Raw genomic sequence first — 15166 nt, forward strand, 5'->3', positions numbered from 1 at the left:
ACATCTAAAATGGAACCTTGGTGACCCCTAGGGAGGATCATGCAGGAAGGTGGGTCACAAGATGTCCCTGGGCACTTTAGTCAGCTTTCCGTACTTCCTCCTGTGAGACCAGGATGTTGGTGTCATCTCTGAAATCCTAAGCTATTTCTCTATCCGTAACTAGTAAGGAAGTCTTCTAAGACCTAAGGAGCTCCTCTCTTCCAAAACTTGGAAATAATACCAATATCAAAAAGAATACCATTCTACCAGCATAAGGGCTAGTGACTACGCACTCACATTTTGTGAAGTGTTTATGCTATTATAAGCCCTCTCCCACAGTTTATGTTACTTTGAGAAGAGAAGGTAAGAGTTGAAGGGTGAAGACAGGAGAAGGGGCATGATGCAGGCATACCCAGACAAAGTAGAAGAATGGTGCTCAGCTTCCTCTACAGTTTATTGTTACAGCAGAAGTTGTGGAAGACAGGAGGGCACCCTCCACACATAACACACTGTGGTCAGAGCCCCAAGGTAGCCCTTCCCACCCCTATGCCAAGCCCCAAGAAGCCCTACCCCAGTTAGACTCCCTCCCCGCTCCCACTCTAGACACACACTGTCTAGACAGCTACCAAAGTTAGTGCAGCCAATGGCCCCAGGCCCCTTCCTACTGCCCCAGCTCCAATCCTTCCCGATACTTGTTCATTACCCACTACCTCTCATTCCAACTTCCATTTCACACATTGGATGTTTCTATCACATCCTGAGGACCACTAACCCACAAGCAAGCCTCCCCTGACTCACATTCATTTAGGCCCATAACCTTCAGAGATCTGAAGGGTTAATGAGAGGCCATATCCGCTTTGGTGAATGGAGCCCCAGCCCAAGTCCCCTACCCTTGCAATGGGATAAGTAGGGAGAGTCTGGTGGAGGCACCATGGACAACTACAACAATCTCTTATCCCTTATCTACGGACACCTACATTAGGGAGAGGGGATACATGCCCTCCCCGCCTTAACACCAAAATGAGGGAGAGGGATAATTTAGGGATTTGAGTCCCTAAGAGATATTAGGACATCTCTCCCAGGAGCTGAGGGGAATCACAGGTTAGAGGTCAAAGTTAGGGTAGCAATCAAAGATCAAGGTCATCTCCCCACATAATCTGCCCCTTCTCCCTTGCTCACTCTGGCCCAGTGCCCTATGCACCTCCCAGGTTAGTGCTGGGGGAGGTGAGGGCTGGGTCCCACGCCAGGGCAACAAGGGTCATTCAACAGGAGACCTCCATGGTGTGCCCCGGGGGCCCCGAAGGGAGAGTCCCAGACTCGCTGCTCTGGGACAGGGTGCGAGAGCGGGACCGGTTGCCATCAATGGATGCTGCACTGGTCAGGGAGGCTGTGCGAGACCGGGACAGGCGAGTCATGCAAGATGAGGCCACTATGGAGACAGAAGGATAAGCAGGTAGTCAGGAGGTGGGGAAGAGAGGCTGGCAACTCAGAGGTGGGGGCTTGAGTGGAGACGAGAGTTACAATTGGGGCTAGGGGTCAATGAGCTCGATTTGGCAGATGGCGGTTAGTTCAGGAATTAGCCCAAAAGGGTTCCTCTCCCTCAGTGTCCATCCCTCCTCCTGTGCAGCAATCCCTTGTCCTCATTATAGCCTCTGACCCCTATACTCACTGTAGCCCATGCCTTGTAGAAAGTACTTGAAGGCCTCGGTCAGCTTGCCTGGCTGTGGAAGTAAGAGGATGAGAGAGAGACAGTGAGGTGAGGTTAGAAGCTGAGCTAGAGCCCAAGGCCGGGGCCAGTTGGGGATGCGGTGTGTGGCAAAACATATAGTCCATGCCATGGATGGCTGGGGTACTCACTTGAGTCAGCTGGGGCTGACCTCCAGAGTCGGCCATCTGTCCAGGAGAAAGCCACCCAGAAAAAGTGATACGCACATAAATAAAATGAGCGATGCGAGAGGTAGGCAAGGGTTTCTCTCCCCTAGCTTCCCAATTCCCGGCCCTTAGGAGTTTTTTTACTTCATCCACTGGACTTCCTCCCATGCAGGACCCTGGAGGCCCAGAAGCTGAATCTAGAGAGGATACACGGCTCTGGACAGGGGACCAGGTCAGGCTGGGCATGGAGTAGGGTTACTGACCTTGAGGAAGGAGGTCTGGGTGGGGTCCAGTTTTGAGTTACATTCCACCTGAGTAAGTAGGAGGCTGAATGAATGAGGTCACACTCCCTGTCGCCCCTCCCATCCAAGGGACCCAAGGACCCAGACCCGAGTTCCTTTCCCATCAGCCCCCTATCCATTTCCTTCTTACCAGATATCAACCTCTTATGCCCCAAAGTTGCTCTCCCTGTCCTAAAGAGCTTGCCTCTTGGCAAGAGACCCCTCTGACCACCAACACTGCAACCCTCCCTCACCCACCCCAAAATTCCCTACTGACCACTGCATCTTCATGGGGTGCGTGGTCTCCTACCACCAGCATCACGGGGCACCTAGAGGCATAGTGTCGGGGAGGAGGCAGTGAGCCCCTGGCACTTCCTCACTCACCTCTTCCCAGGAGAGCAGCTGGAAAAATGTCTGGCTCCAAAGAGGGAACAGCCTTCTGGAGCCCGCTGACCCCACCAAGAGGATTCAAAGGGGGAAGACCTAGAGGGCGGTGATTTGCCAAACAGGATGGGGTGGGAGGTGACAAGACAATTCCCTGGCAAAAGACATTCCTTCTTCTAAAGGATATAAGCACCGAGGGAAGATGTAGGGAGAGAGGTAAAGCTTTATCTCTTCAAGTCTTACTTGAGGGTGATGTCACCTCCGCGCCCAAAGTTCAGGTCTCGGCGGCTAGATGGGGGTTAAACAAGGAGTAGGAATTTTAGGCAGGTGATGCTCTCCATCCAGATATACACTATCTCTCCATGAGGAAGCTATCTTCCTCCCCCAAATTATAGTCAAATATTGGTGATTAAAAGTGGCAATGGAAGGAGAAGGTGGCAGGCAGGCCTCAAGCACGATCCTTGGTCAGAGGGTAGAGAAAGGGGAGGATGGGCATGAGGACAGGAGATCATCTTACTTCTCGGAATACAAAAATCCAAGGGAAGTCAACAGGAGAAAGGGGGACAGCTCCTCACCATTATTCCCACTGGGTCTGACCTGCAGCTGCCCCAGCTGCACACCAAACCCTGCCCTCCTTGCACGCCACCCACTTCCTAGATGGCCCCCTCCTCCTCCGGGCCTCCCCGTGACCCCCAGGTACTGCTTCTACATTCCTCTCGCCTTCCGGTATTGCTTCTGCATTCCTCTTGCCTGTGAGCACGTGCACACGCATGCACACACACTGCCCACTCACTTGTTGTAGCTGTTCCAGTACAGTTCAATGTTGTCCAGGTTGGGTGCATGTGTAATGATATTTCTATACTTTTGTATCAACTCAGAATTTCCAGACAGCTCTTCCTGAAGGAAAGAAGAGGGAGAAAAATTAGGGTTGGGAAGAGAAGCCAACAGTTACTGGATGCAGAGAGGCAAGCCTCCTTTCCTCCCCAGATCCTGTCCCAGCCAAGGAAGTCACCCCAAGCACTCAAGTCCCTGCTGGTCCCTCTTCTTCCTCCATCTTCCACAGCCACTTACCTGGCTGAAAAGATGTCCAAGGATCATCTCCGGAATGGAAGAGGTAAGGCCTGTTAGCTATGAGGAAGGGCAGGTGAGAAAGCTCAGGACATTATGGGGAGAAGAGACCCAGGCAAAGTGACACAGCTTCGTTCCTGTTCCATCTCCCACCCTTTAAGTTCACAGGCCAATCAGTTACACTGGTAGAGCCTAAGGGGACCCATTCAAGGGGAACCCCCACCCTAGATCTCAGCACACAGGCCCCTCCAAACCTTGTGGGCTGCCCAATCCATCCAACCCTTGGCATTGGGATCAATGTTGATGAGGACAAGACCCTCAACTGTATCCGGGTGGTTAAGCTGAGGGGCAGCAGAAGGAAGGGAAGTCAGAGGCAGGCACGGCCTTATCCCCTCCTCACTGAGCTCCACCCACTCTTAGCTCCCACGGGGCCTGCCTCACCACCCTTGGACCCACGTCCTCCCCCCAAACACACACCAGCAAACAGTACTCTCCTAATCAGTCTGCTATGGGCCTTGGACTGCCTTTCCCTCATCCGGGGGTTTTTATTTCTTACAGCGTATCTCGACAGGACATAGGCTCCAGCTCCCACACCAACTCCAATTATTGTGGAAAAACTGTGAAAGGGAAACGTATGTCTAATGGGCCCTGGTGTCCAAAGCTTTGGCTCTCCAAACTCCTCACCCTCTGTCCTAAGGCCACAGGCACAAAGGAGAACAGACAGGGGCCTTCCTTTGGGGGATGCTGAAAAGGAAGGTGCGAAGTAGCTAAAAATTGACACTGGTAGTCAGTGTGGGTCCCTGAAGTCTGTCCCCAGCTCCTTCCTGGAGAGCTAATGTTTTGAAAAGAAACACCCATCTACCAAACAACCAGACACTGTTTTCCTATGTAGCTCTTTGTCCATTTTCCACTTTCAGGAGCTAGTTCAACTTGTTCTGTTTTAGTTCCTGGTTCCTCCAGAGGAACTAGGAAGAAGGGAACTTGAAGCACAATGTAAAAAATGACACAACTTCAGTGAACAACAGGGAAAATGGAGGAAACAGAGCCAAAGAAGTGACCCAGAGATGCCTGGGCCCCTGGTGCCCAAGAAAAGCCAAGCAAAGGACAGAGCCCAGGAGCCATCAGCACTCGGTGTGCATACCAAGGAGGCCTCGCCTGGCTTTCTCATCCTTCTCCCACACTTCCTTACACACAGGGTTTCCCAGTCACCAGGTGTAAGTATGGAGGAGGGGGGAGTGGGAGGAAAAGAAACAGCTCTATCTGGTTCCTCAGAGACTGTCACCCCCTTCTCTTCCTCTCTAGCATCCTAATCAGGAAGCTCCTCTTCAGCCTGTAGCAGGGCCACATATAGACCCTTCCTTTTCCTTTCCTCCATCTATTAGGGCTACTCAGCTGTCTCAAGTCAGTTTTCAAAACACATCCCCATTCCTCTCAACAATCAGGTGGGAGCACAGAGGAGGAAGGCTATATCTAGCCCAGAGGCCAAAACTCGCCCAGGAGCCATGGTGGACACAGGAGTTCTAAGAGCCACTTTGTGCTGGGAAGAGAACTCTGGTTTGGAGGGGTCCCCAGGCCTCTCACTTTAAGTACTGCAGGATGCAAGGGATCATGTCCGCAAGCTGGTCCAGAGATGGGTACTGATATCTGGGGAAGAGAGGAATGTTAAGGAAATTATCAACCTGCCCCCACTCCTCCCATCTCAGGATGTCCTACTCATCCTCTCCAAGAACCTCCACTGCCCCCTCTTTCCTCCTCCCCTGGTCCAATCTTCCCCACACTTGCCCTGGGCCTCCCGGTCTGGTGAGGAGGGAGGGAGCTAATTCTCACCCCAAAGGGAACACAGGAGCCCCCTCTTCCATTCCAGGGGCATCCACATGAACCCGCACGAAGTTCTGAATGATTTCCTGCATATCCCCGAATTGAAACAGTGGCTGGAAGCAAGATTTACCTGAAGAGAATCCCCATCACCCCAACAGTAGAATCAGACAGGGAAAAGTGTCCCCAAGTCAGAACCCACCCTCTTTCTTTCATGCCACAGTCAGACTAGGAGAGAACTTCTCCTTGACATGCCCCATGGCTCCCTTCCTGCTCATGCTGACCCTGCCCCTTACAGTGGGGTTCACCCTGCCCCCCAGCCTCTTCCCAGACAGCAGCGGGAGGAGAAGTGAAGCTCCTTACAGTTGAGTCCTACATCATGGTAGGTGAGTATCGCTGGGCGTTTGGCTTTGGGGGTGCCATAGACAGTAAAAGTGACAGAGCCATAAGGTGTCTCCACAGAGTGAGTCTGCAGGAAAACAGGTCACCATCAGGCAGGAGTTAGGCTGAGAGGAAAAGAGGCAGAAGGAGCTCCACAAAACTCGAGGAGTTGAGGCGGGGGGAGGGGCAAAGAGAGGAGAAGGGAACAAAGAAATAGAAATGGGACCAGCAAGAATTTCGTTTAGGTAAAAATGACAGTGGAAGATGATTTAGAGGGTGGAAAAGAATAATGAAAGATTGGAGAACATCAAGGAACTCTGAGAAGGGAGGAGAACGGAAGGAGAGGGGAGGGATGGGTACAGGAAAGGACTGGAACAGAAGGAGAGGAGAAAGAGCCAGGTGGAGACTCTCTTTCCTGGGGGAGAGGAGAGCCCCTCCTCCCACCCTGGGACTGCCCCAAGCTGTTACCTGTCCCTGGTCCAGGAGGATTCGGGCAGCTAACTCAGCCTCCTGGAGAGAGACACACACAGATAAACACAGAAACACACAGCCACATAGAGTCACAGATGGAGAGACAGACACAGATAAAGAGAGGTAGGTAAAGAGACCAAAAACAGAAAGAGATGACAAAAAGAGACATGGAGAGGATGAAGGTTAGTGTACTGACAGGACAAAGCCTGGACTCCCAACTGTGTATGGGGAGAGAGACAGGGGTAGAGGTGGAGAAAGTAGGGGTGTGGGTTAGAACGAGATCATGGATGGGGAAGGCAGGAGGTGAGCGGATGCTTGGAGGTCTGGAATTCGAGCCTGGGAGTCCAAGAGTCTCTAATAACCTTGGCCACCTCGGGTGTCTGCCCTGGCAACAGCGGCTTCTCCTCCGTGATCTGCACCTCCTGCAGCTCCGCCATGGTGGCCTGGCAGGGTGAGGAAACACTGAGACTAGAGAGGTTGCCTCAACACCCCCACATCTCCTAGAACACTTGGCTTCCTTTCTCAGCACAGGACAATGCAGAGTGCAGCCGGTCCCAGGAGCTGAAGACTACTCCAGAACACACACAGAGCCTTTCCTGCCCCTCAGCTCCATGTTCAGGCCACTGGGGAGGAGGGGTTGTGGAAGAGGAGTCAGGACAGCACTTCTCAGACTGGCCATCCCCACTGCTCCCCGCACACCCACACCTCCAGACCCCCTCCCCTATCTGGATGGAAATACCAGGGTCGGGCTGCAATGCAGCTCGAGTTTCCCAGCCTATATTTAGGGGCCACCCCACACTCCCATTTAGGTAGGGAGTGAAACTCCTGGCTCAGTCACTGGGTACTCCAAAGTTAATAAGGGACGGGTAGAGAGAGTTCACAACTGACTGTGACCTTCAACTAAGGCCCCAAGGTCAGCAGCTCAAAGGGAAAGAGGCTAAAAATGACCTGAGTAACATGACCAAAAGGAGGAGGAGAGAAAAAAGAAAAGAGGGACAAGGGACATCTGTGTCCAACTGACCCAATGCCTCCCTTCCTCCCAAGACTCTCCCTCCCTGCTGTAAATAAATTAGCATACATTCAACATTAGTGGGGCACAGGAGGAGCACAGCACCTGTGCAGAACTGCAACGCAAAGAACCAGCAGCCTGGAGGTGGGGTCACTTACTGGGCTCCTATTGGCTGGATGCAGGGGGGTTAGAGGTCAGGGTTCTCACTCCTGCTGGCTGTGGGGTCTGAGGAAACAAGGCAATGAGGTGAATGACACGGGAGACAGACAGACCCTGGGTCTTTTAGGGACAGAAAGCCTCAGCCAAGACCTAGACTACCTGGGTCATCAACCCTCCCCGGGTCACTAACCCTCCCCAATCTGTACCCCGCGGGCCAATGAACAGGTCTTTTCCAGGCTTCAACTAGAATCAATAGAGGCAGGAGGGGCCTGGGGGAGCAGGTTGGGGGGAGGAGAGAAGGAAGTGCTGATGTGGAAGAAAGGAGGTGGCTTGTGTCAGAACCTCTGGATTCTAGTCCCTGCTCTGTAGCTACCAGCGTGACCTTGCCCCAGTCAGTTACTACTCATGGCTTCAATTTCCTATCTGCAAACTAGAAGTGGGGACTAGAGGATCCCCAAGATTTTTTATAGCTCTCGAATGAGACGAGGGTAGCAGAGCATGACTGTTTCCAACCACCATCCAAAAACAAATTTTTAAAAGCCTCGTGCCTTTGCTTCTTTTCTCCACCCACTCTCGGAGTAGGTCCCACGAGTGGAGAAAGAGGGAGAGGGCCGTCCCAAAATCTCCTCCTAGCCTCCCCGACGACCCGCAAGGGCCGAGCGCCAGGTGGGAACGGATGGGTACGACGGATGGGACTGACTGGGCCCAGCACCCGGGGCTTGTCGCTATGGATCCCTACGCTGCCCGTGCGCATGGGGACCGACACCCTCGCGCGAAGCGCTCTGGACCCTGGGCACAAGCTCGCGCACGCCCCAAACACGCCCCGCCGGTCTCGGAGCCTCCGCCTTTGTGCGCAGCAGCACAGGGCCCCCTCCTTGCGGGCGCCTTCCCGCGAGCGCTCGGCTCCGAGGGATTGCGATCAAAGGACCCACCCGCCCGCCTGGCGCCCTCCAGGCCCGGCGGCCCCTCGCCTGCCCCTCCCCCTACCTGCTGCCGCCGCGGCCGCTTCCACCTTCACTTGCCTTTGACTGTCCGGCCCGCCCGGGCTTGGGCTCCCCACAGACCCGCCCCCGGCCCGCCCCAGCCCGCCCACGGGCCGACGGCTGCCTGCGGATCCGCCCCAGACCCCCAGTAAACACGCCCCCCCCCTCACCCCGCCCCAGCCTGCCTGGCGCTCCGGGAGGGGCTGTGCTGGGGGCCGGAGGGAACTCCAAGGAAAGCAAAGTGCTGGGTGCTCCCAGGCTCCGCTCGCGCTCCGCACAACATCCCCCCCGCAATGGGGTGGCTGTGGGGTGTGTGGGGATCCCTTAGTCGTGCGGGGGATCCCCACGTCCGCCCTCAGCACCTCCCCTACCCGTGACCTGGATCTGCCTGTCGCACTCTGGCTCCTTCCTTCGCCCCCAGACTCAGTGGTGGGGACGGGGAACGAGGAGACGAACCCAGGGTGCTGATACCCCACGATTTCGACTCCGCCCGCCCGGAAACAGAGAGCTAGGTTAGGGGAGGAGGAGATGGGCGGGGATCGCCGCTGAGAAGGCGGGGGTCTCGCCCGCTGGGAGGGGCAGGTGTGCCAGCACTGACTGAGAGGTGGGGGGGGCGTCGGGGGCGCAGGAGTTCCAACTCCGGGGCGCCCAGGGTCTTAGTACCTCTTCTCTCTGCTGCGTCCCGACTCCTGCTCTCTGGCTGCTCCCTGAGAAGTTGAAAAACAAGGCGGGGGGGCTGGGGGGGCGGGGAATGCGGGGGGCCGCTATAAATAGAGGGAGATCGCAGGAAGGGGGGGAGAGGATGGCCAACGGGGACTCCCGGGTCAAGGCCCCAAGGCGGGGGGGAGCGGAGGAGGGGCCAGGGACCCCCAGGGGCTCTGACTCCAGAGTAAACAGGCGCAGAGGCGGAGTTAACTCCGCGGGGGTGGAGTAGGGGCTTGGGGAGGACGCAGTGTCCCGGGCTGGGACCCAAGAGACCCTGTGGCTTGGACGCTAACCCCTCCTAGTTCGGCCCAGAGATGGATGGTGAGACCAGCTCCGCTGGGCTGAATCGCAATGCCCAGGCGGTGATTTCTTAGGGACTGCTGCGCCTCTCTCAGGGCCTGGGTGGGTTTGCCATCCTAGACTCCTCACTCGCCCGCCCTGCTCTCCCCCCACCTAGATGCACCTTCCCTGGGACCCTGAGAGGAAGGCCACCAAGAATGGGATAGTTATGTGGCTAAGAGAATTCAGAGTTGTCTTAGGGAATAGAAAGTCAGATTGAATTTCTCTCCACCTGCACCCCTTCCAGCTCCCCTCCCCCAAGGTCCCCACCCCATCCTCTTTCAGCTCGGTTCCTGAGTTGCCGTTTCGGGGGCTGGGCGCCAGGCCAGTTGAGAACAATGACCAATGGAACTGGAGCTGCCAACTGCAACACCAGCACAGCCTGTCCCCCCCCCCCCCCGACAAGACCCCCAAATTGTCCTCCCCCCTCCTGCCTGGGAACCACCCCCCCACCCACCACCCTTACCACCCACAACCCCCCCTCCCATCCAAGGAACATCAATGCCCCTTTCATCCTCACTTGGCAGCGTCTATTGGAAAGAAGGAGGGGCCAAGAGGGAGGAGGTGACCCAGAGTAGAACTGGTCAGGATTAAGCCCAGCTTTCAACAACCCCAAATCCAAAGGACCCCCTTACATCCCCCAATTTCCAGCACCCAAGTTTTCCTCTGTTCCCTTCCCCCGCTCCCTTCATAACTATTTCCCCAGCGACTGGCACAGAAGCTGGGCACCTTGGCTCCTCGCCTAGTCCCCTCTCCCCCCCATGCAGTTTAACACTCTCCTGGGCAAGGAAAAGTCTGCTGGAATTAAGATTATAGATAAAGATGCATAGGACAAGAGAGAGAGAGCTCACCAGCCCTACAGGAACTGGGGAGAAAGAATGCCTGGAGGGAGAACTTTTGCCTGTGGCTTTCTCTGATGTGTCTAAAGTCAGCTTACTTGGAGTGGGGGAGGGAAGGACCTGAGGGTTCCAGCATCTAAATTCGTCTCTGGGTCAGGATGACTCAGGGGGAACCTGATAAGGGGCCTATGCAGGGGGGCGGGCAGACAGGAGATGGGAAATTTCCACTGGGATCTGTTTGTTTCCTGGGCCTAGGGGTCTCAGCCTGCTGCAGGCAGAAATAAGTCTGCTTCTGCCCTAAGATAGGGTTCCTCTCTGTCAGGGCAGGTCCCAGCCTAGCCCAAGTGTTAGTGGCCCTACAAGGATAATCTCTCTCTCTAACTTCTTTCTCTTGGGCCAGAAGCAGCTTCAAACTATACCTTCAACTAAGTAACAGTTTTATGTACTTGCTATGTGCAAGCCGCTGTGTAGATGGAATTCAAAGAGGTGTGAAGTCTAGTCATACCCTCTCTAGAAGCTTATGATCAAGTAGTTGAGAGAAGGTATAAAGATAGAAAACGTGAAGAAAAATGATAGATATATATATACGATTAATTGTTTAGACAGTAAGGCCTATGGCAGTAGTTTCCCACCCTTCTCAAATGGGAGATCAGAGATTTCCATTCCCACATGATGGTTTTAGTATCCCCTGGTGGAGAAAAACCATGAATTCAGCAGTACTTTCAAATAAGCTTGTACAGTATTTTGATAATCACAACATTTATGTATGTAGTAATACCTACATGTGCATAGCACTCTATTTATTCAGTTGACATTTCATCTTCTGTGTACATATAGATTCCAGAGGCCCTTGCAGTAATTCAGAAATCCTCACCCTAAGAGGCTGTAACCCACAGGCTAGGAACCATTATCTTAGTATAATACAGAGGAGGAAAAGGGTTTTGTTCATAGGGTGAACCAGCTTATGAGGAATGCAACCACGGAGTATTTGAGTGGGAGAAAGGGGCATTCTATCCAGGAAGAGACAGAGTATAAAGGAAAGTTTGAGGGCAGAAATATACAAATTACTTTGAACAATTGAATAGTAGCTACTATGTGCAAGGTACTTCCCATTTATTATCCCCTAATACTATAAGATAAGTATTATTGTCTTCACTGTACAGATGAGGAAACGGAAGCTCAGAGATGTTTAGTGACTTTCCCAAGGCCAACCAGCTAGTAAATGACTTATCTAGGACTCAAATCCCCACTCAGATTTGTTTCACTCCAAGGCTAGGCTCTTTCCACTACAGGTAGCCTCTCAAGCATATGGTGATTAGGCCATTATGGCCCCAGATGAAGAATAACGTTGATGAGAGATGGGTGCTGTTTGGTAAGGAAGATTGGGGCCAAGTGTGAACTTCCTTGAATGACAGGCCAAAAGGTTTGGCACTGAAGATCCATAGAGTGTTCTTGAGTAGAAGTAATGGATAAAAAATAGTTTTGTGAAAATTAATCTGATGGGGGGGGTAATGGAGGTGGATTATGGTATGGGTGGAGGCAAAGCATTTAGACTCAGGAAAGAGGTCACTTAGAAGCCAGGATAATCAACTAGATATGAGATGACAAGGACTTGAATAAGTGTGAGAGTAATAGGAAATGGAGGGAAAGGAATGAATGTATAAGACAAAGAAAAAACATTTATAGGAACTGTTGATGGTTAGACAGGAAGGAGAAGGAAGTCACCATTCCAGCTGCACTATTTTAAGATCCCTGAAGTTCATCTATCTATATGGCTTCTGGCCAGAGAAAAGGCCAAAGAGAAACCTCTGAGGATCATCCTTGACTTGCACAGAAACTTATCTGGAAGATTTTCAGAGTCTGAGACTCACTCTCACTCTGACCTATTTCACCCTGATCCACCCAGATGTGTTACACTCCAAGCCCTATGCTCTTTCCGTGTTGGGCCCAACATTGGAAGCCATTTAAAGTTCTTACTAACGTTGGTCTACCAAAGCTAGTGGGATTTTCCATGTTGGTCATTACACCTGGACCTAGAGACTAGAAAGGAGGGCAATGTTAGACCAATACCAATCTGTTTTTATTAACCCTTTCCCTGGGCTTTCTTCAGTTTTTGTTGAGGAGCAGAGCATAGGAGAGTTTGACCAGGACTCAGAGGACTGGGTCAAGCTGGCTGAAATAATAAGGAAGTTTGGTCATCTGGAGAGATCAGAAAGTTGGCAACTTGCTCAATACAGCATTCAAGGTAGGGCAAACAAAAAAGACCCCTCCCCCAAAGACTAGGGCTGTAGCTGGGGCTGGAGGTGATGTCACATAAACACTGCTGAGGTCATAGAAGCTTCCCTTTCCTCCCTCTGTCTCTTCATTGCCACAAAGTCTCCCCAGCTAGCTAGCCCCCACATATCTGCACACACTTACATGTGAAGGCTGGGAAGGGTCAGACACCATCCGGGCACTCTTAGGTACACAAAAGTGGTGGGGAAGTGGGTGGTGGTGGTGATTATTCAGTGTATAGGATCCCCACTAGTATCCCCAGTGCTGGGAAGGGTAGGTGGGATGGGAGTAAGGGGGGAAAGGAGAGAGAGGACTAGGGAGAAGGGGTTTCTTCCTGTTATTGAATCTGATTTTTATGTTAACCTCCATCCTCATTACTCCACAGTCCTCCCTTCCCCTCCTGCTTCACCCCCGAGTCTCCCTCCCTACTGTCCTCCCCTACCTCCAGTTGACCATGGCATCAGAAGCAGAGAAAACATTCCAGAGATTTGCTGTCTTTGGAGAATCATCAAGCACTGGCACTGAAATGAACAATAAGAACTTTTCCAAGCTGTGCAAAGACTGTGGCATCATGGACGGCAAAATGGTCACCTCCACTGATGTAGACATCGTGTTCAGCAAAGTCAAGTAAGGGATGAAAGATGGGAGTGGGAGTGATGAGGAGAACAAACAAGGCAATGGACATGGAAGGGTTCATGTTGCAGAACGTTTGTAATAGGTCTACTGTGCACCTATTGGGTACCTGGCACTGTTCTATTCGCTGTCCTCAAGACTTGCAGTGTCAAGAAGCCAAGTCTTGAGAGAGGGGAGGGTTGGACTTTGGAAGGTGATTAGTGCATGTTCTAGAGTTCCTGGATTTCTGTCTCACTGACCAGGGCCAAGAATGCCCGAACCATCACCTTTCAACAGTTCCAAGAGGCAGTGAAAGAACTGGGCCAGAAGCGGTTCAAGGGGAAGAACCCAGATGAAGCCCTTGCGGACATTTATAAACTCATGGAGGGCAAGGATCCAGCTACTACTGGTGTTACTGTGAGTGACATTTTTCCTCTTGAACCTTTACCACTTCCCTAAATCCCTGCTGTTCCTGTCTCCCCTCCTGCCCTCCCATGTCCCTAACCCCTGCCAGCTCTGATATTGTAGGGAGAGTGTTGGTATTGGAAGACGTTAGAGATCAATCTAGTCATTTCAGAGGCGAAGAAACGGTGGTCCAGACAGGGGAAGTGACTTGCCCGAGGTCCACAGCTATTTTAGCAGTGAAATTTAGACTCATTCCCAAGTCTCCAGTATCTGATCCAGGCAACTAGGGCCTGGTGGAATTGGGGGAGGCTGAGTGCAGAGGACTTGGTACCTGATCCCCACTCATCCTCCTGCTCTTATAGAAGGTCTAATCTCTGACTTCCTGCCTCTCACCCACCCTATTTGTCCCCTCTCTACTAAAAGCACTTTCTACTCTAGGTTTCAAATAGGGCCTTCCCAGTAGGAGGGACCTTGCATATTGTGTCTGGGGTTGAAGTCCTCTGGCAGCAGCCTGGTCAAAATACCGCCTCTGGAAGCAGAAAAATCCATCCCCCTCCACTCATTCCCATACCCCAGATTCCTCCTCCCTCAGGAGTAGATGGCCTTTGCCCCAGTTTCTCCTCACAGCTGCCTCTGGACCTTGAAAACAGCACCATGACACAGGGAGTGCAAGAGCTCTGAGCACTTGCAGAATCAAGGGCCGTCTTTAAAGAAGGGTGTGGCAGTGGAGAGGAGGGAGGAGGGGAGATCAGACCCATCATTCCTTGGCTTGCAGAAAATGACGATGGTGGGGGCGGTGAGCCGGCTGACAGACACCAGCAAGTACACGGGCACCCACAAGGAGCGCTTTGATGAGAGTGGCAAAGGCAAGGGCATCGCAGGACGGGAAGATGTGACTGACAACTCAGGCTATGTGAGTGGCTACAAGGGTGCTGGCACCTATGATAAGAAGGCCAGCAACTAGTGAGTAGCCTCATCTCAGCCTGCCAGACCTTGATCCTGCATCCTTAACACCAAGGACTTGGGGAACAATAAACATCTGTGTGTGCAGCAGCTAATGAGCTCTGTCTTCCACCAGGCTGAGGGATCACTGGGCCCACTGGTAGAGAAAGAAGAGAAGAGAAAAGAAGGCCCAAGAAGGAGGGGTTTCCAGCTCAACACCCTTTACCCTACTTAGCCTCATGACTCCCAACCATAAGTTAGCATTTCCTTCAACAACTGCTTCTAAGAACAGGACTGAGGACTATATTTGGAGATGAGATGAACCAGATGTGGAGGCAAAAGTATTTGCTACTTGCATTCGCACAGTGCTGGTGTTCAACCTCCTCTACCTCCCAAAGAGGGGTAGCAAGTCCTGATTTGACATAGCATGATCCAGATGTCACCAACTAGACCCTTCCCTGTCTCTCCATCTGCTTCATCTGTGGCAATCCAGGTTTTGTTGGGGGAGAAATAGAAGTGAGCGAGGGTGGGCCAAGGCTCTACTTAGCCTGACTCTTACTATGAGTTTGCTCTAGAGTTGGAGGGAAGGGAGAATCTATTTTCAACACCCAACCTGGAACTGAGTTTTCCCCCACCCCACCTCTGTCA

The 15166-nt window shown here is 52.6% G+C and overlaps 2 protein-coding genes across 23 annotated transcripts; one reads left to right on the forward strand and one right to left on the reverse strand.

Annotated features, from left to right (window-relative positions):
- Positions 1-415: 415 nt before the first annotated feature.
- NDRG2 (NDRG family member 2) lies at positions 416-10390 on the reverse strand. Of its 21 annotated transcripts, XM_014733828.3 has the most exons (18): positions 10298-10385; positions 9066-9109; positions 7419-7485; positions 6614-6694; positions 6249-6290; positions 5763-5868; positions 5412-5532; positions 5166-5228; positions 4141-4201; positions 3839-3925; positions 3588-3644; positions 3310-3413; positions 2760-2804; positions 2410-2461; positions 2115-2162; positions 1837-1872; positions 1649-1700; positions 416-1408 (listed from the first exon to the last, which is right to left on the reverse strand). In XM_014733828.3, the coding sequence occupies exons 4-18, from the start codon at positions 6686-6688 to the stop codon at positions 1242-1244; spliced, it is 1116 nt and encodes a 371-aa protein (XP_014589314.1). In that variant the 5' UTR covers positions 6689-6694; positions 7419-7485; positions 9066-9109; positions 10298-10385; the 3' UTR covers positions 416-1241. The 21 variants fall into 21 exon arrangements, with proteins under 21 accessions (XP_014589314.1, XP_070096125.1, XP_070096137.1 ...); XM_070240024.1 differs by lacking the exon at positions 9066-9109; XM_070240036.1 differs by lacking the exon at positions 6249-6290 and having other exon boundaries at positions 10298-10376.
- On the forward strand, positions 8620-14629 carry TPPP2 (tubulin polymerization promoting protein family member 2). Of its 2 annotated transcripts, XM_070240062.1 has the most exons (5): positions 8620-8914; positions 12396-12530; positions 12945-13186; positions 13435-13588; positions 14352-14629. In XM_070240062.1, exons 3-5 carry the CDS (start codon positions 13014-13016, stop codon positions 14538-14540), a joined length of 516 nt encoding a protein of 171 aa, XP_070096163.1. In that variant the 5' UTR covers positions 8620-8914; positions 12396-12530; positions 12945-13013; the 3' UTR covers positions 14541-14629. The 2 variants fall into 2 exon arrangements, with proteins under 2 accessions (XP_070096163.1, XP_023476943.1); XM_023621175.2 differs by lacking the exons at positions 8620-8914; positions 12396-12530 and adding an exon at positions 12601-12747.
- The last annotated feature ends 537 nt before the right edge of the window (positions 14630-15166 follow it).

The sequence above is a fragment of the Equus caballus genome, chromosome 1 (genome assembly GCF_041296265.1).
Source record: "Equus caballus isolate H_3958 breed thoroughbred chromosome 1, TB-T2T, whole genome shotgun sequence".
Classification (NCBI taxonomy): Eukaryota; Metazoa; Chordata; class Mammalia; order Perissodactyla; family Equidae; genus Equus; species Equus caballus.